General features: G+C 43.9%; 1 protein-coding gene across 1 annotated transcript in view; it reads left to right on the top strand.

The window, feature by feature from the left end:
- The window catches only part of LOC308318225 (copine-4-like), a gene marked incomplete at both ends in the record, with an annotated part of 236,256 nt that overhangs the window by 94,775 nt on the left and 118,494 nt on the right, over positions 1-22,987 (top strand). The window contains 3 exons of the mRNA XM_080767684.1: positions 2,272-2,343; positions 3,463-3,537; positions 4,909-4,992. Of these exons, the coding sequence (XP_080623810.1) occupies positions 2,272-2,343; positions 3,463-3,537; positions 4,909-4,992 (231 nt within the window). The remainder of the gene's footprint in view (positions 1-2,271; positions 2,344-3,462; positions 3,538-4,908; positions 4,993-22,987) is intronic.

Here is a 22,987-nt window from a genome sequence, read left to right as displayed (position 1 = left end):
CTGCATTGACGTTACAATGAAGGTTATTCATAAAATAATACATTTGAATCAGATAGTGAGAACATTGAGGAGACCTCTCTGTTATCCATGGATGATTACAGCTTCTATTCCAATTGGTTTTCAACTTTTCATATAAGCCTCTCTGTCTGGCAGTGGGGTGAGGCGGTTCCACAGTCTGAGCATTTCAACATCTCTGCCTCGTCAGGCATGCTTTCCCCACCCGTGTCACCTTCAATGGCCAACTTAGTTGAGAGGGTGTAGTGGATTATTTCAACACACATCAGAGTCTTTTGAGAAATAATCAAGGTAGAGAGTGGACTGAAACAATGATACTTGTATTACAAGGATTGGTCCGCACCAGCCCAGGGAGGAGCACGTATAAGAGCCTCCAGAGCCCTTTACATTTCTCTCTTTTATACACAATGGGAGCAGAGAATACATTGGAGGTGTGGTCAGTAGTGGGCATGGTCAAACATGGGTCTTAAGAAGAATGGGTCAAGAATAGGTCATCTAACAGACAACCAACAGGTGGATAGTATTCTCATCTTAAAACTCCTATTACAAGGGATACTTGCACGTTACAAGTGAAGATATAGTTCAGTCAGGTAACTCACAAATTGAGATTGAACAAATAACTTATTATAGAATGACATAACAACCGGAACGCATATATGCAGATGATGGAACGCAGGAAGAATCCTGACTTATAGGTGAGCTTAACACCCATTCTGAACGGGAACCCATCTTGGTGTTAGCATCATTTTATGCTTTAGCTATTGAAAAATCGAAGAACGACTGATCTCAGGTCAGAATGGGTTAATCAGACCAGTGTGTGTCCAGTGGAAACCTCGTATGAATCTGATCTCAGGGCAGAATGGGTTAAATACCCCGCCCAATTGGTCAGCTGATTACCATAACACTGCATGAGCTCCTCAAGTATATCTGACTGAACTAACTCCGCAAGCTACGTATCATAATTATATCATCTCACCTTGCTATGTTTATATGAGGGGACATACACTGCCACCCTGTTTTTCCTGTTTCCCCTTTCTCGTCTGTAAGTCTATTTGTATAGGCTATTATGTTTTGATTGACATGCATTGATGTGTACATCAATGCATGTGTATGTACATCAATGACGTGGCAATTGATGTGCACATCAATGCATGTCACACTGAATACATAATGGATGGATGGATGGATCGATTTTATTTTGTCATTGGACACAAAGTGTACAACGAAATCAATCTGTTGGCGTCGATCCAAATGCAATACGAAAAAGGCAATCATAGTAATGCAAACGTTGTTAGTAGTGGCAAGAGTAAAAAACAGTAAGAACAATACAGTTTATGGGTTTACGGACATACTATCCATTTGGTTAAAGAGTTCAAGTGGATAATGACCGAGGGAAAGAAGCTGTTTCTGGAGCTGGTGGTTGAAGTCTTGATGCATCTATTCTGTAGCCCTTTCTCCTGTGTGAATGGGAGGGGTGGAACAGTCTATTGTTGGGGTGGGAGGTATATCCTCTGTGAATGGGAGGGGTGGAACAGTCTGTTGTTGGGGAGGGAGGTATCCTCTGTGAATGGGAGGGGTGGGACAGTCTGTTGTTGGGGTGGGAGGTATCCCCTGTAAATGGGAGGGGTGGAACAGTCTGTTGTTGGGGTGGGAGGCGTCCTCAGTGAATGGGAGGGGTGGGACAGTCTGTTGTTGGGGTGGGAGGTGTCCTCTGTGAATGGGAGGGGTGGAACAGTCTGTTGTTGGGGTGGGAGGTATATCCTCTGTGAATGGGAGGGGTGGAACAGTCTGTTGTTGGGGTGGGAGGTATATCCTCTGTGAATGAGAGGGGTGGAACAGTCTGTTGTTGGGGTGGGAGGTATATCCTCTGTGAATGAGAGGGGTGGAACAGTCTGTTGTTGGGGTGGGAGGTATATCCTCTGTGAATGAGAGGGGTGGAACAGTCTGTTGTTGGGGTGGGACCGTGGGAGGAATATCCTTAATGATACAAGGGCCTTGTTGTAGATGGACTCAATTGTTGGCAGCGAAGAGCCTATATGATACGCGCCGCAGTTTTCACCACCTTCTGCAGTGATTTCTGCTCCGCAACAGTACAATTTCCTGTACATAATAGGAACACAATGTCTTCCTTTTTGCCCAAATGTTACTGTATCTCCGTGCTGTTTACGTCTTTGGCTAATAAAGTGTTTAATCAATCAATGCAATGTAATGTAATGTAATGCAAACGCTTCTCTTTTTTTGTCTGTTTACGTTCAGATTATCTCCCAGAGGAAGCTATCCAAAGCACTGCTCAGACCAGGAGGCACTGTGGGAAAGACTATCATCACGGTATACCTGTCTGTCTGTCTGTCTGTCTGTCTGTCTGTCTGTCTGTCTGTCTGTCTGTCTGTCTGTCTGTCTGTCTGTCTGTCTGTCTGTCCGAGGTTCCCTTCACACAGTGGGGTCCCTTGAATGCATCGCAGCAAGTTAATTGTTAAAAGGGATATATTTCACTTCCAAATAAAAAACAATGATGTAAAACATAATATAAAAAAAGTAAATGAAATGGTAATGGGGAAAAATGGTCACCCCTCACCCATCAAAAGGACAATATCAGTGACTATATAGCAAGGATGAGTGTTTTCAATGAGTATAACCAGATTTGACTAAACTGGGTTTAACTGACCTGAACATTTATTTTCAAGATTACTAAATAGCTGGAGAGACCCCAGCTGTTATCGAAAGATCCATAGCAATGATTGCTCTCAGAACGCGGTCGCTGGGAGGGGGGGGCGGTCGCTGGGACTACATCATTTCAGACGGCGGTCGGCGGCCAATTACAATTTTGGGGGTCCTTGACGTGAAAATGTTCCAGAATGACTGACATAGAAACATGAGAACGGGATAAGGCATTTGTAGAATCGTCCTCAGGTCTAAATGGGTTAATGTCCCTCACATTTGTATGTAAATTACATTCTACATTCTACATGCTTCATTAAAAGCCTGAACTCTGGGACACAGGGGAGTCTAATGATCATTATAACAATGTGTACAGAATATATTAAAAAAAGGAGGGAGGAGGTTATTTTCGGACAATCAAATTATATTGGATTTTTTTTTGTTGTTGTTGTGTGGTATCATTAAAGTGTACTGTATGTTGAATTGGCACACTGCAACTATATCTAGTTCTGGACAATAAAAACATGGCACTTTGTTTGAGAAAGGTTGCAGAGCCCCTGATATATTGGATGGCAACAAGGTTCATCAAACCATTTTCTATGGAGGCTTTCAGGTGTTTGCCAATCGGGCACTGGTCTGTACAATATTGCCCTAAGGGCAGCAGCAATCATCCATAATATTGTGTGTGTGTGTGTGTGTGTGTGTGTGTGTGTGTGTGTGTGTGTGTGTGTGTGTGTGTGTGTGTGTGTGTGTGCGTGCGTGCGTGCGTGCGTGCGTGCGTGCGTGCAGATCTCAGCAGAGGAACTGACAGGTAATGATGACTACATCGAGCTGTCCTTCAGTGCAAGAAAACTGGATGACAAGGTAAATACACACACACACACACACACACACACACAGAGAGAGAGAGAGAGAGAGAGAGAGAGAGAGAGAGAGACACACACACACAGACAGACGGACAGACAGACAAGCGTGCCATGTGCACAACACACTGACTCAACAGAGAGCCCAATGTGTGTTTCAGCCAAGTTTGGAATTAGGTTTTGGTGCTCAGCAGCAGCAGCAGCAGCACAAGTTCATTTAAACGACTCGCGTCTCTCAATTCAATTCAATTATCTTTATTGGCATGAATGTAATAGCTACAGTATTGCCAAAGCATGAAGTTCAACAAAATAAATACAAAATATAACAGAAAACAAGCAAATCGAACATACATTTTCACAATATGAAAACACTGTCATACCGGTCAAAATGTACAGTATTAAATGTGTCCGTGGTGTGTCGAGATGGTTCGTGTCGAGATGGTTCGTGTCAAGATAATAGTCACATTGTGTTGTGTCCCTCATTTTGTGACATGCAGTCACATACTGTGCAGCCAGATGTGCTGCAGGTCCCTCTCCCAAAAGAATGAGTTCTCTCTCTCTCTCTCTCTCTCTCTCTCTCTCTCTCTCTCTCTCTCTCTCTCTCTCATATATATGCTTCAGGGATGTCTCTTTCCTTATAGACACGATTCTGTGTTCAAAGTTTTGCAACCATTTTATCAGCTATATACTTTAACTCTTGACAAACCCTTGGACCATTATGCCTCACCTCCCCTTCCCACGCAGCACCACCCCTTTGTTTCTACATTCTGTTTCCTTTCATTTCCTCTTTAGTTGGGTTATCCTTATTTACTTATACTTTGTCTTACTCATTCACCCATGTCTATCTGACTATAGATGCACCAAGTCTCTCTGTGTGTGTGTGTACGCACGTACAGTAGGTCTGTAATGCACGTAACTAGAGAACCTTTCGCCCCACACCAACTTCGACACACACGTTCCACCCCCCCCCCCCCTGCAGGGAGTGCAGTGCCACGGTTCTATAGAACCTCTCCATATATGGAGCTGTTCTGACATTATAACACTCCATATTTGGGCATTGCCTGAAACACTACTCCATATATACAGTATATAAATAAATGGACACAGAGAGACAGATACAGAAATATCCATGTATGGGCAATGTAAAAGAGACAGACAAATGGGTGAAACGGGTACTCTGACACGGTGACAACGGGTATTGCATAGCCGGGGTGAGGCATGCAGGTCTCCAACTTCCATCGTTACAGACTCTGTGCTCTACATGCGTTATCTCTAATTATGAATGTGTGTGTGTGTGTGTGTGTGTGTGTGTGTGTGTGTGTGTGTGTGTGTGTGTGTGTGTGTACGTGCATGCGTGCGTGTGTGTGTTCAGGACTTCTTCACCAAGTCAGATCCTTTCCTAGAGATCCACAGAATCAACGATGACGCAACATTGACGCTGGTATACAGAACAGAGGTAAACACACACACGCACACACACACACACACACACACACACACACACACACACACACGCACACATGCACGTACGCACGCATGCGCGCACACACACACATTTATGTCTCACTAATGAACTAGCTCATCTGCTGTGCAGAGCAACTATAGGTCCCACTTTGCAATGAACAGAGAGTGCCGAAAGTCACCACAACGTACTACAGAAATGTGGGTCATGACCTGACCTGTCATGACCTGACGAAGACGTGACCTGAACGATAAATACATTTTTGCACTTACTACTCTGTGAATGAAAACGGCCTTAAACGGTCTTGAGTTGCTCCAGTGAGTGCCTTCCTTCGTCGTCTTGCTACAGAAACGTCTTCCTGCCAGTTGCCATGACTGCCTTGGCAATTATACGGGGTTTGGAAAAACAAAGAAACAGGGTTTCCTTTTACAAAGAAACAGAATGTCCTCGACGTGCTCCAGATGCTGCTGCCACTTTGGGGAGATTTGGGACATTATCCCGATGGCTTGCTTGTGTACTCACCGATGTGGCTTAATTAGTTGCAGTCATGGTCTAAAGCAGGGGTCTGCAGCCTTTTTTAAATGAAGTGCCAAGTGTTTGTATTTTCTAGATCGTCAGTGTGCCATATTAACATTAATTAATTTTAATGACACCACGTCAAAAAGTCCAACATGTTTTGCTTGTCCACAAATATAAAGTTTTTCCTTATTTTTAAATATTTTCTTTCACGTTGTTTTAATGATCATTATACTCGGGGCAATAACAGAGTTCAGTTTTAATTAATGTGGAATGCAGGATGTAATTTATACACAAAATGTGAGGGATTTGACTAATTTTTTTAAATAGTTTATTTAAAACCAAAAATACTCTCTCACACACTTGCCAGTGTGCCAGTGATCACCCTCCTTAGTGCCAATGTTGGCACTGGTGCTTAAGGTTGCCTACCCCTGGTCTAAAGATGTAGTTTTGGTTTCAGCCCAGAAATGCTTTATGGTCGTTTGACCACGTTTAAAGGCCTTTTCAGATGGCCAGCGACGGACACGCCTAGCAATTACATTTCAATGAGAGGCGTGCATTTATGTTGGACGCGCGGAGAAGTCGAGGGGGCGAAAACAAAAACCCAAGCGTATTTACGCGGGGCGCGGTCCTGTGAAATTGCTCGATTCGTGCACGCCCGCTGACCGACTAGACACGGGATTGTGTTAAGCTTTTATTTTTATTTTGCTTACGCTTGTGTTGTTGCGCCCCTCATGAGCAGACCTGGACCTCACACTACGCCTGCACGTCAAGGCTTTTTTACTGGGAAGGCATTACTCTTCCGGTCTGAGGTGAAACGATGTTCTAGTTTAGAGAGTTCCGGCCGGATGACTACAAAACAACAGCCCCCCACCCTACTTCCATTGTTTATATTGTGTTTAGTTTCCAAGATGGCCGCAGCACCAGGAGGGGGTGGGCCGGAGGTGAGTGGGTGGGGTCGACATGTGCCCTTACACATATTACATATTACATATTACACACATTCAAGACACCTGTGTCTTGCGATTGTCTTGTGTCTGTGTTTAATGGCCGCTCCAATGCATTTCCAATGTTTCATCTGCGGATTCGGGTTCTTGGAAACGCCCCCCCCAGCCACTGCGTTAGTTTTACTGAGGTTAGGTTTAGGGATAGTTTACTGAGGTTAGGTTTAGGTATAGTTTTACTGAGGTTAAGGTTAGGGTTAGGTTTAGGTATAGTTTTACTGAGGTTAAGGTTAGGGTTAGGTTTAGGTGTAGGCTGTCAATCACAGCGACTGGCCAGTCACAGTGCACCATTTACTCAAACCCGCAGATGAAACCATGGTAGCATTTCCAATAGAAGCCCATATGGTTTGACCAAACATCTTTGTTTGATGGGGGGGGGGGGGGGGGGGGGGGGGGGGTGGGCAGAACACATCCATCAAAGCTGTGTTCAGACACAAGTCAGGTGTCAGATACAATGCTGAAAGTGTCGACACAGCCCGCTCACCTCCGCCCCACCCCCTCCTGGTGTTGCGGCCATCTTGGGAACTAAACACAATATAAACAATGAAAAGGCCCTTATTGACTACTGTAAAATGACGATTATCACCCGCTCCCGACCGGAGCACAAGGCAACTCAATAACACATACCTGGCTGTTCCTCTGTGGTCGAATTAAAACCTGGTGACATGAGGTTAGGAGGAGACCTGTCGTTGATCCAGGGCGACAACAATGTCTGCGTCACATGCTGCCCATATGAAAAGCAGTGTTGTTTTTTGGCAGCAAATTTCTATTTTAGTTTAGTCATATATAGTCTTTGGAATAAAAGTTGATTTAGTCGACTACAATCTATTTTGGCGTGCCTTGATGGTGGCTCATTTTACAAAATGACTCATACTGGAGCTCTTGTCCACTAGTCCCTTCCTAACATGTTAGTCTAGTTTGTATCTGTTGAAATTGTCAATACATTTAGTCTTAGTTTTAGTCATCGTGGCTTAATTAGTTTTCATTTAGTTTCTGTTTAGTTTTCGTCAGTGAAAAAAGGTAGTCGACACTGCTGAAAATACCTTATAGCCTGGAACAGACCTATGCTTTCTAATAATAATATTAATAATAATAATAATAATAATAATACATTTTATTCATAAGGCGCCTTTCAGGGCACTCAAGGTCGTACAACAGGTTAAAAACAGTTACAACTAGAACTGCACTCTGCCGAGTGCATACTTGCTTGTTTGCAAGTACTTTCGACCGCTACAAACAGAGTTTCTGCCTCTATGTATATGTCATTTATAAGTTGATTAGCGGTATACTGTAGTTACTTTGCGCCCTATGCACCGTCCCAGCCTTTTCAATGCGTATGCACCGTCCCAGCAATGACTAATGACTAGACAATAGACATACATATACATATACATTATACTATATAGAGTATGTAGTTGTAATTTGATTAGCAGTATACTGTGGTTACTTGGTGCCAAAAAGTGACAGCCATCTTTTCAACCGTTTTTATGTGTATGCAAATCTGTGCCTGGTTTGCTGGGACCAGATACCACATTACGTCATCGTTGAGAGCTGGGACCAGAGTACATGTTGTGTATGACTAGCTCTCAGTGATGACGTAATGTGGTATCTGGTCCCAGCAAAACAGGCACAGATTTGCATACACATAAAAACGGTTGAAAAAGACGGCTGTCACTTTGAAGAGACGAAGCGAAATTATTACTTGCGCGCTCTGCTTGCGCAAGTAACAACAAAACACAGTTAAAAGCAAAAGCAGACAATAATGTATAGCTTGCAGCAGAAAACACAAGCCTGCATGCCTAAAGAGGTGGGTTTTGAGGTGGGTCTGAAATGAGGTGATAGAGTCCATGTTTCTTATATCACGGGGGGAGGGAGTTCCAGAGGTGAGGGGCAGAGCGGCTGGAAGCCCCATGGTGGACAGACGGGCAGGGAGGACTTTCAGTTTGATGGAGGAGGCAGACCTAAGAGACCGGGTGCGGGAATGTCGACGTGAACAAGGTCAGACAGATAAGTGAGGTTATGAATGGCCTTGAAAGTATGGAGAAGGATCTTATATAGTCAATGCGGTATTTTGATGGGAAGCCAGTGGAGTTTCTATGGCATATAGGCAGAGTAATCTAGTAAGAGAGTGGCGACACTAGCGTTGACTCCCATTGTAACAATGGAATGCGGAAGTGCTCATTCTTTCTCAATGGGATAGTTCCAGCCATAGGAGCAATGTTTGGAACTATCGCCCACAGGGCACCCGCTTTGCGATCAAAGCGTGTCGCTATACTCTCCTACTCTACACTCTGGGCATATAGGCAGCTCCCGGCAGGATCCGCCGGCAGAAACTAGACGCACCTGCAGCAGATGAGCCTGATTAATAGAGAGATGGCGAGAGAGAGAGAGGAGGAGTGTGTCACTTGAACAAGGCTGCAGACAATCCTTAATTAGCATATAGAGCCGTCCGCGCTACTGTATGCCACTATTGAATGGGTTTTTGCCCAGACCATTTTCTTTTGCTTCCTGGAAATAAAAACGTCTGGGTTTCCGAGGCTAAAAAAGACCTCAACACTGCCCACAACACTAAGAATAATTCCTCATTCAGAAACCAGATACTGGTTGTTTAATTCAGTGCATTGTATTCAGACTTCGGGTCGTCAGTTGAAATTTCAGTTCAGTTCAACACTTAGTTCCATTACAACACGGGTCGAACATCCACACTTCCATAGTTCAATCGCTCCCATCAATTTTTACATATAGCCTATTACCCTCTTATCTGTTAAGTCAGTAAATTGCTCAGTTGTACTCACACGGCCAAACGTGTTGCCGCCAGTCAATGAGCACGATAAGCTCCACTCAGCGCGGGTGAGAAACTCGCCTGCCACGAATAGCAATTGGTCAATAAGGGGGTCTTAAGAGGGTTGGTTTGTCACGAATAGCAATTAGTCAACGAGGGGTCTAAAGAGGGCTTGGTTTATGGTTTTACAGGAATAGCAGCTGGTCAATAATAAGAGGTCTTAACGTGGGTTGGTTTGTGTGTCGGGAGTAGAGTCTTTTAAACCGCTGGCCGGATCAACGGCAAATGCCTTGTGTACGTATACTGTACACCAGTGTTGCAGTGCTACTTTTCGAAGTGTGTGTGTGGGAGGGGGGGGCGCCCCATAAGACACGTGCGCGCACATGCCCGTGCATATTAAAGGTATATTCAGTGATTTCACTTAATTCAAATATCACTTATTTTTTTGATAATCCTCCCTACTATAGAGTGTGCTGACCATATAAGGAGTTCCTCCCTGTCCCCAGTGAGCCCCTGGGGTCAGAAAACCCTATAGTTTCAGTTTTGGTTGGAAGGTGGCAAAGCCTCCATCCAATCAGGATGAGAGGGGCCTTCCTCCAATCATGATCGAGTGGGGCGGGCCTTGGTGCACATGCTGTTGGCCTGTTGCACGTCCCCCCCCCCCCCCCCCCCCCCCTGGAGAGCGTGTGCATGTGCACATATTATTACCGGGTGGACTGGGTGGTTTTCCAAATCACCCAAATCACTGAATGCTCCTTTAAAACATGCAGACGTGTATAGCCTATTTAAAAACAGCTGGGTTTGCGATGCCTAATCGTATCAGAAAAGTAAAGGACAAGTCAAAAAACATATTTTTGCCAAAAATAAATAATTTTAGACTTGAGAGAAGTCCCCCCCCCACACACACACACACACACACACACTAGGCCTACACCCCTGCTGTACGCGGCAAGTAGCCCAAATAAGTAGTTTTGTGTGTGCTTTCTTTTTTTGCCATATGTCATAATGTCATGATGACTGAAGTATTCCCCAAACCTGACTGACTGAGTCCTGTCAGTCAGATATGACCTGAACCACTCTAAGGCCGTACCAGTACCGGCCAGTACCAGCAAAGCGGGTGCCCTGTGGGCGATAGTTCCAAACATTGCTCCTATGGCTGGAACTATCCCATTGAGAAAGAATGAGCACTTCCGCATTCCATTGTTACAAAAAACACTGCCTTGGTGTCAATTACATCCATCCCTGCTGCCACCCTCAGCCAGTTCGAGCCAGTCTGCCTTGCTGTACTCACAGAAATTGTCTCAGTCCTCCGACCTACTAACAGCCCCTCTGACAGTATTCCCTCGTCATTTTTAAAAGACGTTTTTGGCTCTGTCAGTCCTAGTATTGGCATGCCCTACTAATACATTATTGTCCGAGGTCAGGAATTGTCCCTGCTGCTTTTAAACACGCCACCATCAAACCCTTATTGAAGAAGAGCAACCTGGACCCATCACACACACACACACACACTAGGCCTACACCCCTGCTGTACGCGGCAAGTAGCCCAAATAAGTAGTTTTGTGTGTGCTTTCTTTTTTTGCCATATGTCATAATGTCATGATGACTGAAGTATTCCCCAAACCTGACTGACTGAGTCCTGTCAGTCAGATATGACCTGAACCACTCTAAGGCCGTACCAGTGATCCCAACACAGTGCTCCAGCCTGGAGAGCATTATATTGTGATTCACCGTATCAAATGCGGCTGTCAGGTCCAAAAGAACAAGGGCAGCGGGGCTTCCTGAGTCAGTAGTTAAAATAACATCATTAAAAACTCTGAGTAAGGCCGTTTCGGTACTGTGACCATGGTTTAAAACCCGACTGAAAAGTGTCATGAATTCCGTGAGTAATTTAAAAAGCTTGTAGCTGCCTGTACACTACTTTTTCCAAAACTTTCGATAAAAACGGGAGCTGAGAAATGGGTCGAGAATTAGCTAGGATGGATGGGTCCAGGTTGCTCTTCTTCAATAAGGGTTTGATGGTGCCGTGTTTAGCACACAGGGACAGCAGCAGGGACAATTCCTGACCTCGGACAATAATTTATTAGTAGGGCAATACTAGGACCAACAGAGCCAAAAACGTCTTTTAAAAATGACAAGGGAATACTGTCAGAGTTAGTAGGTCGGAGGACTGAGACAATTTCTGTGAGTACAGCAAGGGAGACTGGCTCGAACTGGCTGAGGGTGGCAGCAGGGATGGATGTAATTGACACCAAGGCAGATCTGAGAGAGCAGTGATTTTGTCAATGAAAAGGTTGAGGAAGTTATCGCAGAGGGTAGGAGAGCTGGGCACGAACGGGGATATATCACGGGGGTTTATAAATACATTGAGGACATTAAAGAGGACCTGTGGTTTATGACTATTATTGGATACAAGATTGGAAATATAGTCTTTCTTTGCAGCTTTGACCCGCTCTCTGATACTCCCGGAAGCAACCCCGTATGGATCTCCAATGAGACGCGAAGACTATCTTTTTGCCACTTCCTCGGCTCCGAAAGTGCTTTTGTGTTTGTGTTATCAAACATAAAGAGTTATCAAACATCAGGAGAGAGTACCTACGTTATCAGCTTCTATCACCTAAAGGTCTAGGCCCTAGACCTTTTACCCCCTAGACTCTAGGGGGTAAAAAGGTTAAACAAAGCTATAGGTCCTGCCAAACATATAGATTCAAATAAAATCAACAATGAACGTGTCAATGAATACGTTACACAAAGAGTGACGTGTTTAGCTAGTGGCAGTATGACTATAGGAGTCAATGCCATTAGCGATTCTGCTGATTGCCCCAATTCATTATCGATTTCTTTATTGATTCCCGATAATTATTTTAGGCGTTCAGCTATTATGTTATGTTAAAAACAAATTACAATGCTCCATATCATATCATATCAGTGTAGACACATGACGTCATGGTTTTGCGATGAGCAACTGTCAGAAAAACGCATATATGCCAGCATTGATGAAAAAAGGAATTGCTACGCTTGAAGCCACGCATTAGCTCAATTAAATTATGATTCATCCTCATGTCTCTCCATCACAAACCGCGGTCTGCGAAAAAAAACAGATCAGTGAAACCATTATTTAATTGGTAAGTCTTATTTCAGAGACTCAAAAATGTTTTAATGAGGCCGAAGTCGACGAATGTTTTATTGATGATAATTATATATTTTTAAACAAACTACATAACTGTAATCTGTTTTTAGTTACTAATTTAATAGTACTTCTTCAGAACTACAGAATGAATGAACTACTTTGACCACAGTTTTTTCAGAATGTCAGTATCTGTTCTGTATCTATTGTCTATTTGATCAAAATGTGAAACTTCCACTCTATTGTGTCAGATCGCTGATATTGGTCTAAGTTTGTCAGATGGAAAGATCCCTCTTGCTAAATTAGGGGTGGGGCAACTTTGCCGATGGAGAGGGCCATTATATGTCCATAGTCCATACTCACTCCAGAGGGACGACATTGCATGCATGCATGTCATAGCAAAAATAGCCGATCTACAAGTTCAAAACACGTCGCGATGTAGATCGGCTATTTTTGCTATATTTGAATTGAAATCCTGAATAATGTTTTGCCTATTTTTAATTGGGATCCTGAAAAGTCATTTGAACTAAATACAAATATATTGGACTTAAAAAAAGATTATTTGTAATACTACTCAGCAAGCTACTAATAAAGACTAAGTAATTAAAGCGGGTCATGTTTGCATGTTTGGAATTGTAACAGCTGAAATCAATAACATATCAGTATTCCGAAATCAATCTGAGTGAGGGCTACATTATAGTGGCGGTGGGGGCCGCATGTGGCCCACGGGCCGCCAGTTGCCCATGTGCAGTATGTGCTAAACTATAATGTAAAAAAGCATTCCCCCTATTTCTGACCGTCCATCAGTCAACTTTTAACACAATTTATACAATTTAGGCATGTAGCAGACGTTCTTAATCCAGAGCGATTGACAGTAAGCAAGAACAAAAACATGGTAATACATCAAATACATAAAAAATAGTCATGAAGAATCATACATATAAGTTTCATCGGCTCTAAATAATCCATGTCCACAACTGGGACATTTGTATATAGTTGAGTCATAATCTTTTGAACAACATTTCATTTCGTTTTAGGCATACTTTAGTTTTTGTCTAGTTTTAGTCGACTAAATCTACCGTTTATTTTGTCAACATAAATATATTTTGGCAGGGGCCTTGATGGGACACTTTGTATGCATAATGGAAATAGCCGTCACAGCTGTGAGCTTGTAGATCTGCCTTTTTCAGAGCGCAACACCCGAGCGCGACCAAACATGAAATGACTTGTCTTTTAGTTCTACTGGATCTCTTCTCCTCTATAATCCCTCTGTATAACATGTTTTATTTGTCGATATGACAAAATTGTCTTCATATAGCCTAGTATTGGTTTCACTTGTATTTCGTTCTTCAGTGAAAAAAAGGTAGTCGACAAACATTTTTCTCATAATAGTTTTAGTCGACCAAATGAGCACTGCTGTCATGGCTGTCGTATCCCATGTTTTCCGACAGCATAATATATTAATATTTTACTTCCCATGGCCAGCAGCATGCAGTATCTAATAACTAATCAGATTTCAGTTCTTACGACGCCTGCTGCTTCCAACAAAACACCTTCAGCGCAGGATTGGGTCCTCGCTCAGAGCACCTCGGCTCCTTAACCCTAGCATGTGACGTCAGAGCGGTCTTTCTGACCGATTTTGAGATTTTTAAGTGGATTTTCTTTGCCCATGAAGTCTTGAGAAAGTTCCCCTTGCATGACTTTTTCTAACTATTCGATTTAAAAAAATCTCATTTTTTTTCTTCATCTGAAACGTTTTGTAAATATGATTTTAGGCATGCTTTATACCTATTATATCTGCTCTTTTTCGCCCAAATGACCGCCGTCACCCTTTCTAGTGAAGTTCACACCTCCCTCTCGGCTGGAAACAGGCATTGTTCAAGCTAATGGGTCATTTGCATTCCAACTACTTCCACATGTAGGCAAACTTACATTACGAATGTACTCACAACATCAACATGAAAACAAACAAATTTTGGGAAATGTAGACAGACCTATAATGTGTGATATCACTCAGACATCTTGCCTCTTGCACAAAGTATACCCATCAAAGGACACTGTTTGTATTTCATCTTGTGTCTGTGTGTTGTTGTTGCTACAAAAAACAATTCACCAGGGGCAAGGTCAGTTGAACATTGACGTTTGAGGTTGAGTTTGAAGTGTTATATACTATTAAAAAATCACACCCGTGTGAACTGAGTGGTGCAACTCTCCTCTCTCTCTCTCTCTCTCTCTCTCTCTCTCTCTCTCTCATTAGCAGGCAACAGTACAGCACTATCTCTCTCTCTCTGTTTCTGAGACAGCGCCCCTACTGGTACTAATAGTCATACTCGTGCTCATTAACACATACACATAGGCGGACACATAGGCGGACACGGACATTGCTGTTCCTTGGTTGCACCACTAAAAAACATCTCTGTCCATCAGACTGACATAAATCATTACACACTGAACACTGACGTGAAATTGACAGACAAACTGGATGGGTCTCATTCTCTCTGCCCCCCCCCCCCCCCCCCCCCCTCTCACAGGCAGGCAGGCTAGGCGGGCCTTTACAGTCCATGTGGAATTCATAACTGGGATGTGTTGGCATTTCAGAGAGAACTGTCTTGCCAATATTGCCAAAGCAGTACAGTACAGAAGTACAGAATGTACAGGAGTCACATGGTTTGACCAAACATTTGTGTTTGATTGGGGGGGGGAGGGAGGGAGGCAGAACACAGCCGTCAAAGACAGACAGAACACAGAACATGCTTTCTGTGCATGTGTATGGGGACTCTCTCTCTCTCTCTCTCTCTCTCTCTCTCTCTCTCTCTCTCTCTCTCTCTCTCTCTCTCTCTCTCTCTCTCTCTCTCTCTCTCTCTCTCTCTCTCTCTCGGCTGCTCGTTCAGAACAGCGCGGCTCGTCTTGTAAAGATGAAAACCTGTCGAATGCAGCCCACAGTCTCTCAGGAGACGGTGGGTGGTAATGGACTGTCCAACACACACACACACACACGCACAGTCGCACACGCACGCACGCGCGCACGCACACGCACGCACTGTGTGGAACTGCGGGGTTCAAACTTACTTACTAAATCCTCTTCGTGCTGGATGAACGCCAATGCTGTCTTTCTCCACAGATCTTCTCCAGGTCTCTTTGGGTCGGCCTCTTTTTCTCTTCCCAGGTGGTGTCCATCTCATGGCTATATAATATACCCTTGGGATGGCACTTGGGTCCATTCTGCACACGTGACCTATATATCCACATCCATCTTTTTGAGCTTGACGACACTCGACAGTGGGGTCAAGCCTGTTCTCCGGTAAAGCTTTTCATTGGAGACGGTCATGGGCCAAAAGAATATTCTTAGTATTCGTCCGAGGCATATCTTGTCTGAAACACGTCCAGCTTGTGACAATTAAATGGCCCGTGGGGGTTCAAAGCATTGTTGTTTTTGGCAGCACATTTCTATTTCAGTTTTAGTCATATAGTCTCTTGTAGAGAGAGAAGACTTCCGCACACCCGGCAGGCAATTTGGAGCAGGTGCGATGATGACAGAGAGTATACAGAGAACTTGCTAGTTCAGAGCAACGTTTCGGTCTTGCGACCTTCCTCAATTGCTCTGAACTAGTAAGTGGCAGTGTGCGGATGTCCCTTCTTTCACAGTCATATAGTCTCTTGAAATGTTCTTTAATAGTCACATGTTTTGTCACCCGGAATGTTTTAGTTGCCAGCCCATAGAGCCCCATTGTGAACGCGGACATGTTGAGTACACCAACGTTTTATGTTTGAAATGTTGAGTATGGGTCCCCATGATGTAGAAACTGGATGCTAACTTGCATATGTTGAGCAATTTTCATAATTGGCATAATATGTGACCATACCATTAACAACCAATAGAAGGCAAAGATTGCATCATGCTTTATGTAGCATGTAACATGTCCAACTAGGGGGTTGTCATGATGGTGAATACATTCCAAAAAAAAACACTCATTTGGCTATATAAACGGCCATAGCTACTTCCAAATGTGCTGACATCATCACATTTGTGATTACGGCTATGTCCGTTTTAGCCTGAGGAGTGTTTTTTTTGTGCCTCGGCTCGCGTTGGCTACAACGCATCGTGAAATTACTTATACTGGATCTCTTGTCCACCAGTCCCTTCCTAACATTTTAGTCTAGTTTTTATTTGTTGACGAAATGGTCAGTACATATGTATTCTCATAGTTTTAGTCATCGTAGCTTAGTTTTCATTTATTTTCCATTCAGTTTCCGTCGGTGAAATAAGGTAGTGAAATAGTGTAGTATTATCCGTTCTCTTTTCTTGCTGGGTCAAAACATCATTCAACAGTCAACAGCAGCCAATGTTTGGCTGAGAATGGAAAACACTAGTATGTTTGTTTTTTTCACGGCCGCCACTTTTGGCTGAGAATGGAACACAAACTTAATTAATGTCGTTAGTAAACACAGCCGGTGTTTTACCGTCGATGATGGTACTTAGGTAATTAGGGTTTGCGTTCCATTATGAGGTCATACAGAGTCAGGGTGCCGCTATTTTGGAAAGGCTACACTAATTAAGCCTCAATTAGTATCATTGCTAACACCTGCTATAGCTGTGTAGGTGTGAAGGTGTCGATGGGTGCATTTTCAGTGAAATGGAAAAGCTCTGTTTTGTAGGAGAGCCTGCATTGACGTTGAACATATATCTTTTACAATATAGTGAACTGGGCTGGGCCAAGACAGGGCACATTAAACAGTTAAACCCACGATCCATATTCTGGGGACGGGGGGGACCATGGCAGAAAATAACAGATCGACAAGCCCGACGATCGGCTATTCTCTATTAATGCAGACTGAAAACTGAAAAGTCATTGTCTCCACTCTCCACCAGGCTGAAGGCCTAGGGGGAGAGTATGTTTTTCACTCCATCCGTCTTTCCATCCGTCCTTCCGTCCTTCCGTCCGTGTGTGTGTGTGTGTGTGTGTGTGTGTGTGTGTGTGTGTGTGTGTGTGTGTGTGTGTGTGTGTGTGTGTGTGCGCGCGTGGGTGCGTGCGTGTGCGTGTGTGTGTGGAGAGCAGAGCCCTGGAGGACGCCAGTCATTGAAGTATAGGCTAGGCTTTAAGTGCTTATTAAGGAATATATGGAATTACTCATTGTTTGACGATTGTATCCCAGAACCATCATCGACAACCTCATCAATTATGTGTTTAGATCTATATGCGCCTTTCATGAGTTGGACAATGGGGATTTATCCATTGTCCAAAGCCATAGGCTTTATTTTTAAAGCAGCTATAACGTGAATTTTAAAACGTTTCTTTTAATATTTAATATCATATTCTCTTATGTCCCTGAAATTTATTTCTAATGGTTTGAGCCTCAATCACCACGCTGATATAACCAGTCCATGGCATTTCTATTTAGCTTCTGAAGCTGTTTTAGCTGCAGTATACCACAATGTCCTGATCATGCAACTTATTTAATATTTGTGTCATTATGATACTGATGCTATAGATAAACCCAGGCTTGTTTCCATTCCATGCCAGCTTGGGAAATCAACAATGTTGGACACTGTAAACAAAGTGGAAATGCAAATGTGGAACTGAAGACTGAAGAGAGGGAGGAATTATACAGTATAGTATGGTGACATTGATGACATCACACATACGACCAAATCAGTTGAGCTGTTTCTGAGAGCAATTTCCATATATCTGTGGGGATAGAAAATACACAGGGAAGATTAAAAAAAACACCAAAAAAGTTTAAATTTAAAAAGAGTTTAATTTGATGTTATACTTTAATTTTAAGATAGTTTGGCTTCATATCATGGGAGCGGGCTAATATATTTAAGCAATATTACACGAGAGGGTGTTATTTATCATCATCATCATTAATGCACACCTGCAAAGTTCTGAAATGCAGAGCAGAAGTGCAATATTGCAATTATAACAGTTACCCTTAAAACTAAGATATTTGCTAAAACAAATTAATGACAGATGTAGCCACTATACGACCACAAATGTCCCAAGAAACTAGCTATAGCCTAGCCACCCAGTCTGCTGCGCTCTGGGAGAACAGAGCAGGTAATTTATTTGTTTTGATTTGGTGTTCCAATATCGTGGTTTAAGCACGGCTAGAAAGCTCTTTCAACCAATCAGATTGCTTCCTTGAAATGACCCTTTGTTTAATGGAGCATCATGTATGGTCAAATTCAGAGGAGGCCAGAGTCGACCAATACCAGTCAGAAGCTTGTAGGTCTGCTATTTTTGAAAAATCGTGAAAATGTGGCGCAAATTCAGAGCGAACATTTTGAACTCAAATCTTTGCTTCTAGGGGGTCCCTGGAACAACTTATTTTCAGATGGGGGTCGGCGGCCAATTACATATATGACATGAAAATGATTGAGAACCACTGACATAAAAACATAGACATTTGTAGAATCATCCTCAGGTGGGCACCCTGACCCCAGTGAACCGCAACGGGGATGTGGTTGCAGACTATTAAAATAAGTATGAATTTCTGTTCGTACACACTCAAAAACAACAATAATAACATTATTATACATTCCTTACAGTAAATACAATGTCTTCACATTCATTTGCCTGGAGAATATTGACATAGTGTTGAATGGGGGTTTAAAATAGTGGGTGAATGACATTGAATGAAACTCAAAGGTGCACGTGTGCTAAGTTGTCTAAATGGAAATGGTTGTGTCATGGTTTGAGACCTAGTTACACACCTGGTTCCACTCTCATCAGCCCAGCCCATTACAAACCTGTGAACAATGATACAATCAACCCACCACCTATAAGACTGGACTCTGTGTGCACACACACACACACACACACACACACACACACACACACACATACATTGTCAGTTCATTCCTTCATGTTTTGTGGTCTTACTCTGTTCTGCTGGACCTTGTTTTAATCCTCGATCCTCCCGACTTGAGCCTTCTGGTAATTCTGTATTTTGTTTTTGGACTGCTTATTAACTCTGCTTGTTGTTAAGCTTGCCTTTTTCCCCTGCCTTAGTTAATACATGTACTTGATTCATTGCACTCTACTCTGTGGTCGTGGCTCGGCATTTGGGTTCATTACATTTTTACAGTAATGAAACGGGGCAGCTTAGCATCTTGCCTCCACCTAGGGCAGTAATGCACAGGGTAGCTTAGCATCTTGCCTCCACCTAGGGCAGTAATGCACAGGGTAGCTTAGCATCTTGCCTCCACCTAGGGCAGTAATGCACAGGGCAGCTTAGCATCTTGCCTCCACCTAGGGCAGTAATGCACAGGGTAGCTTAGCATCTTGCCTCCACCTAGGGCAGTAATGCACAGGGCAGCTTAGCGTCTTGCCTCCACCTAGGGCAGTAATGCACAGGGTAGCTTAGCATCTTGCCTCCACCTAGGGCAGTAATGCACAGGGTAGCTTAGCATCTTGCCTCCACCTAGGGCAGTAATGCACAGGGTAGCTTAGCATCTTGCCTCCACCTAGGGCAGTAATGCACAGGGTAGCTTAGCATCTTGCCTCCACCTAGGGCAGTAATGCACAGGGCAGCTTAGCATCTTGCCTCCACCCAGGGCAGAAATGCACGGGGCAGCTTAACATCTTGCCTCCACCTAGGGCAGTAATGCAAAGGGCAGCTTAGCATCTTGCCTCCACCCAGGGCAGAAATGCACGGGGCAGCTTAGCATCTTGCCTCCACCTAGGGCAGTAATGCACGGGGCAGTTTAGCGTCTTGCCTCCACCTTTAGGGCAGAAATGCACGGGGCAGCTTAGCATCTTGCCTCCACCTACTGTATAGGGCAGTACAATGCACGGGGCAGCTTAGCGTCTTGCCTCCACCTAGGGCAGAAATGCACGGGGCAGCTTAGCATCTTGCCTCCACCTACAGGGGCATAACGCAAGACATGAAGAAGTTGGATTATGATTCCTTTTGGAACAACAATACTGGATGTGAGAGGCTGATTTGTACATACAGTACTATAAACGGTGAATGAAGCTGGACAAGATCTCCTAGACATCCCCCTTCAGGATAATGGGCCTATTATGGGCCATTTAGACATGTTACAGACACGGCTGGACGGCGCGCAGAGCTGAAGTGAGCCGGTCGCCTTGGTTACCGCACGGCACGCAGCTGCTGTTCTCGTGTAATCGTCGGAGGAGGGTTGACCTCACTGGAGTCACTATAGCTTTCTACGGTTCAGATCCGCAAGCATGGCAGTGCTTAACCCGTTTCGGGCGGGAACCCCTTTTTTGGTGTTTTTAAGCATTCTGTTCTAAAAATAGCAGATCTACAAGCTCGTAGCGCGGCACCGAGTGCCGTGCTACGAGCTTGTAGGTCTGCCTTTCTTTTTTTTTTCAATCGTGAAAATGTGGTGCAGATCTTTGAATATATATTCTGTCAGCGCAAACGTTTTTCTTATAACTCAAATACACTGCATGAAAAGAGGAGTTAACGGGCAATTGTGGGCACTGTATTTTGCCCGTAAACAGTTTAACAGTTTAACAGTTAATATACGGTAATATACAGGTGTGATGGTACAATTTGGGAGTTTACCGGAGTTTGTTGGAAAGAGTTTTACCTGTAATATACACATCCTTATTCCATGCATGATATTTTCAGATGGGGTTCGGCGGCCAAATACAGATCATTCTGGGAGTCCTTGACATAACATATCAAGCACCACTGAAAACTTTCACGATTTTAGAATCGAGCTCAGGTCTAACTGTCTTATAAAGCTGTATACCAGGTCACCCCGGTGGCCCGGCGGGGACGTGGCTTCATTAACCCATTCTGACCTGAGATCAGATTCATACAAGGTTTCCACTATGGCCACACACTGGTCTGATTAACCCATTCTGACCTGAGATCAGATTCTAAAAAATGTCAGTCGTTCTTCGATCTTTCAAAAATAGCAGACCTACAAGCTCGTAGCGCGCCACTCGGTGGCGCGCTATGAGCTTGTAGATCTGCTATTTTTCAATAGCTAAAGCATAACATGATGCTAACACCAAAATGGGTTCCCGGTCAGAATGGGTTAGAGACGTACAGACTCAGTCCTCAGCTAGCCTGCAGCGGTCTGCTCAGAGAGAGAGAGAGGCTTAATTATTGTGTCGAGGGTTCACATGGACACCAGTTGGAAAAGGACAGCAATTAAATGTCTGTGTCTGTGACAGGAACAAAATGGCCAACTATAGTTGGGTTGTTTACGGCAGTTCTGTGACCGCGGAGAGCGAAGGTCGGTTTCATCTAGGAGGGTTATTAAACACATTGAGCCACCCCATGTACCTCGCAAAAATGCGGGGGAAAATTCATGAGAGCCCCAAATCCATATGGCCACCATCAAAAACCTGTTAAGGCAAAATTACCTGCTTTCAGTAGCATGTGACGTGTCAAACTAGGGGGTTTTCATGATTCTGAATCCATTCCAAGTATTAGTTTTGCACAAAAAAACACCCCTTGGGCTAAACACAGCCATATAGCCACCTGCCCAAATGTGCTCAAAATGTGCTGACCGCATCACATTTGTCATGACGGCTATGGCTGGTTTTTGTGCAAAACTAATGCTTGGAATGGATTCAGAATCATGTAAAAAAACCCTAGTTTGACATGTCACATGCTACTGAAAGCAGTAGCATGTGACAACAACACAACTACACATTGAGTCCTCCAGACTGCTGTCTATAGAACTGGGGAGGAGGTCTGGTCATCCTATACCTAGAGCGGAGAACATGCACTCTGACCCTATCAAATCAAATCAAATCAAACTTTATTTGTATATAGCATCTTTACACAGCCAAAGCTGACCAAAGTGCTGGACAGAGTAAAAACAAGACAGTAGAGCATAGCAGTATAAAACAATGAAAAGAGACAATAAAATATATAACAGAGCATAAATAGCACAGAGCAGGAAATCAATATACAGGTAAATCGGGTGCAGTTATAAAGGCGAGGGAGAACAGATGAGTTTTGAGGAGGGATTTAAAAGCCCCAATTGACTCGGCAGATCTAATATGGAGGGGCAGCATGTTCCAGAGCCTGGGGCCCGCAGGCAGCCGCAAAAGCACGATCACCCCCTGCTCCTCTTACTGGTCGTGAGCTGGACCAGCAGCAGCTTGTCCGCAGACCTTAATGCTCTAGATGGGGCGTTGGGGCACAATTAGGTCAGAGAGGTTGCTTTGACCCTATGATGAGGACAGTGAGTATCGCTTATTCGCTTCCCATTCTCTTCCCCACCCACTGTTGTGTTGTGGAGTGGCGGGAAAGGGAAGGACCACGTGCTCTCTTTCACAGACCTGCAGCTGGGACAACGTAAGGGACCGGGGAAGGAGGCGGCTTACAATATCTGTGTCCCTGCAGTGTTTCAACTACAGTATATGCTCTTTGGCAGGGATTTGCCCCGAAAGGGCAGCTATAGTGCTCCCTGCACAAGCTGCCAAATGAAATACAGTCAGGCAACCTCCAGTGGAGGATAGTATTTATTAAGTATTTATTAATTTGTGTTGGATAAGGGCTTATTGGTGGGTTTTTTCCGCTAGATATTAAGGACTGGTTGGGGTGTGTTTTAGCCGGGGTTTC

The sequence above is a fragment of the Protomyctophum bolini genome (genome assembly GCF_963924005.1).
Source record: "Protomyctophum bolini genome assembly, chromosome: 7".
Taxonomy (NCBI): domain Eukaryota; kingdom Metazoa; phylum Chordata; class Actinopteri; order Myctophiformes; family Myctophidae; genus Protomyctophum; species Protomyctophum bolini.
This window is presented reverse-complemented; position numbering and strand designations above follow the sequence as displayed.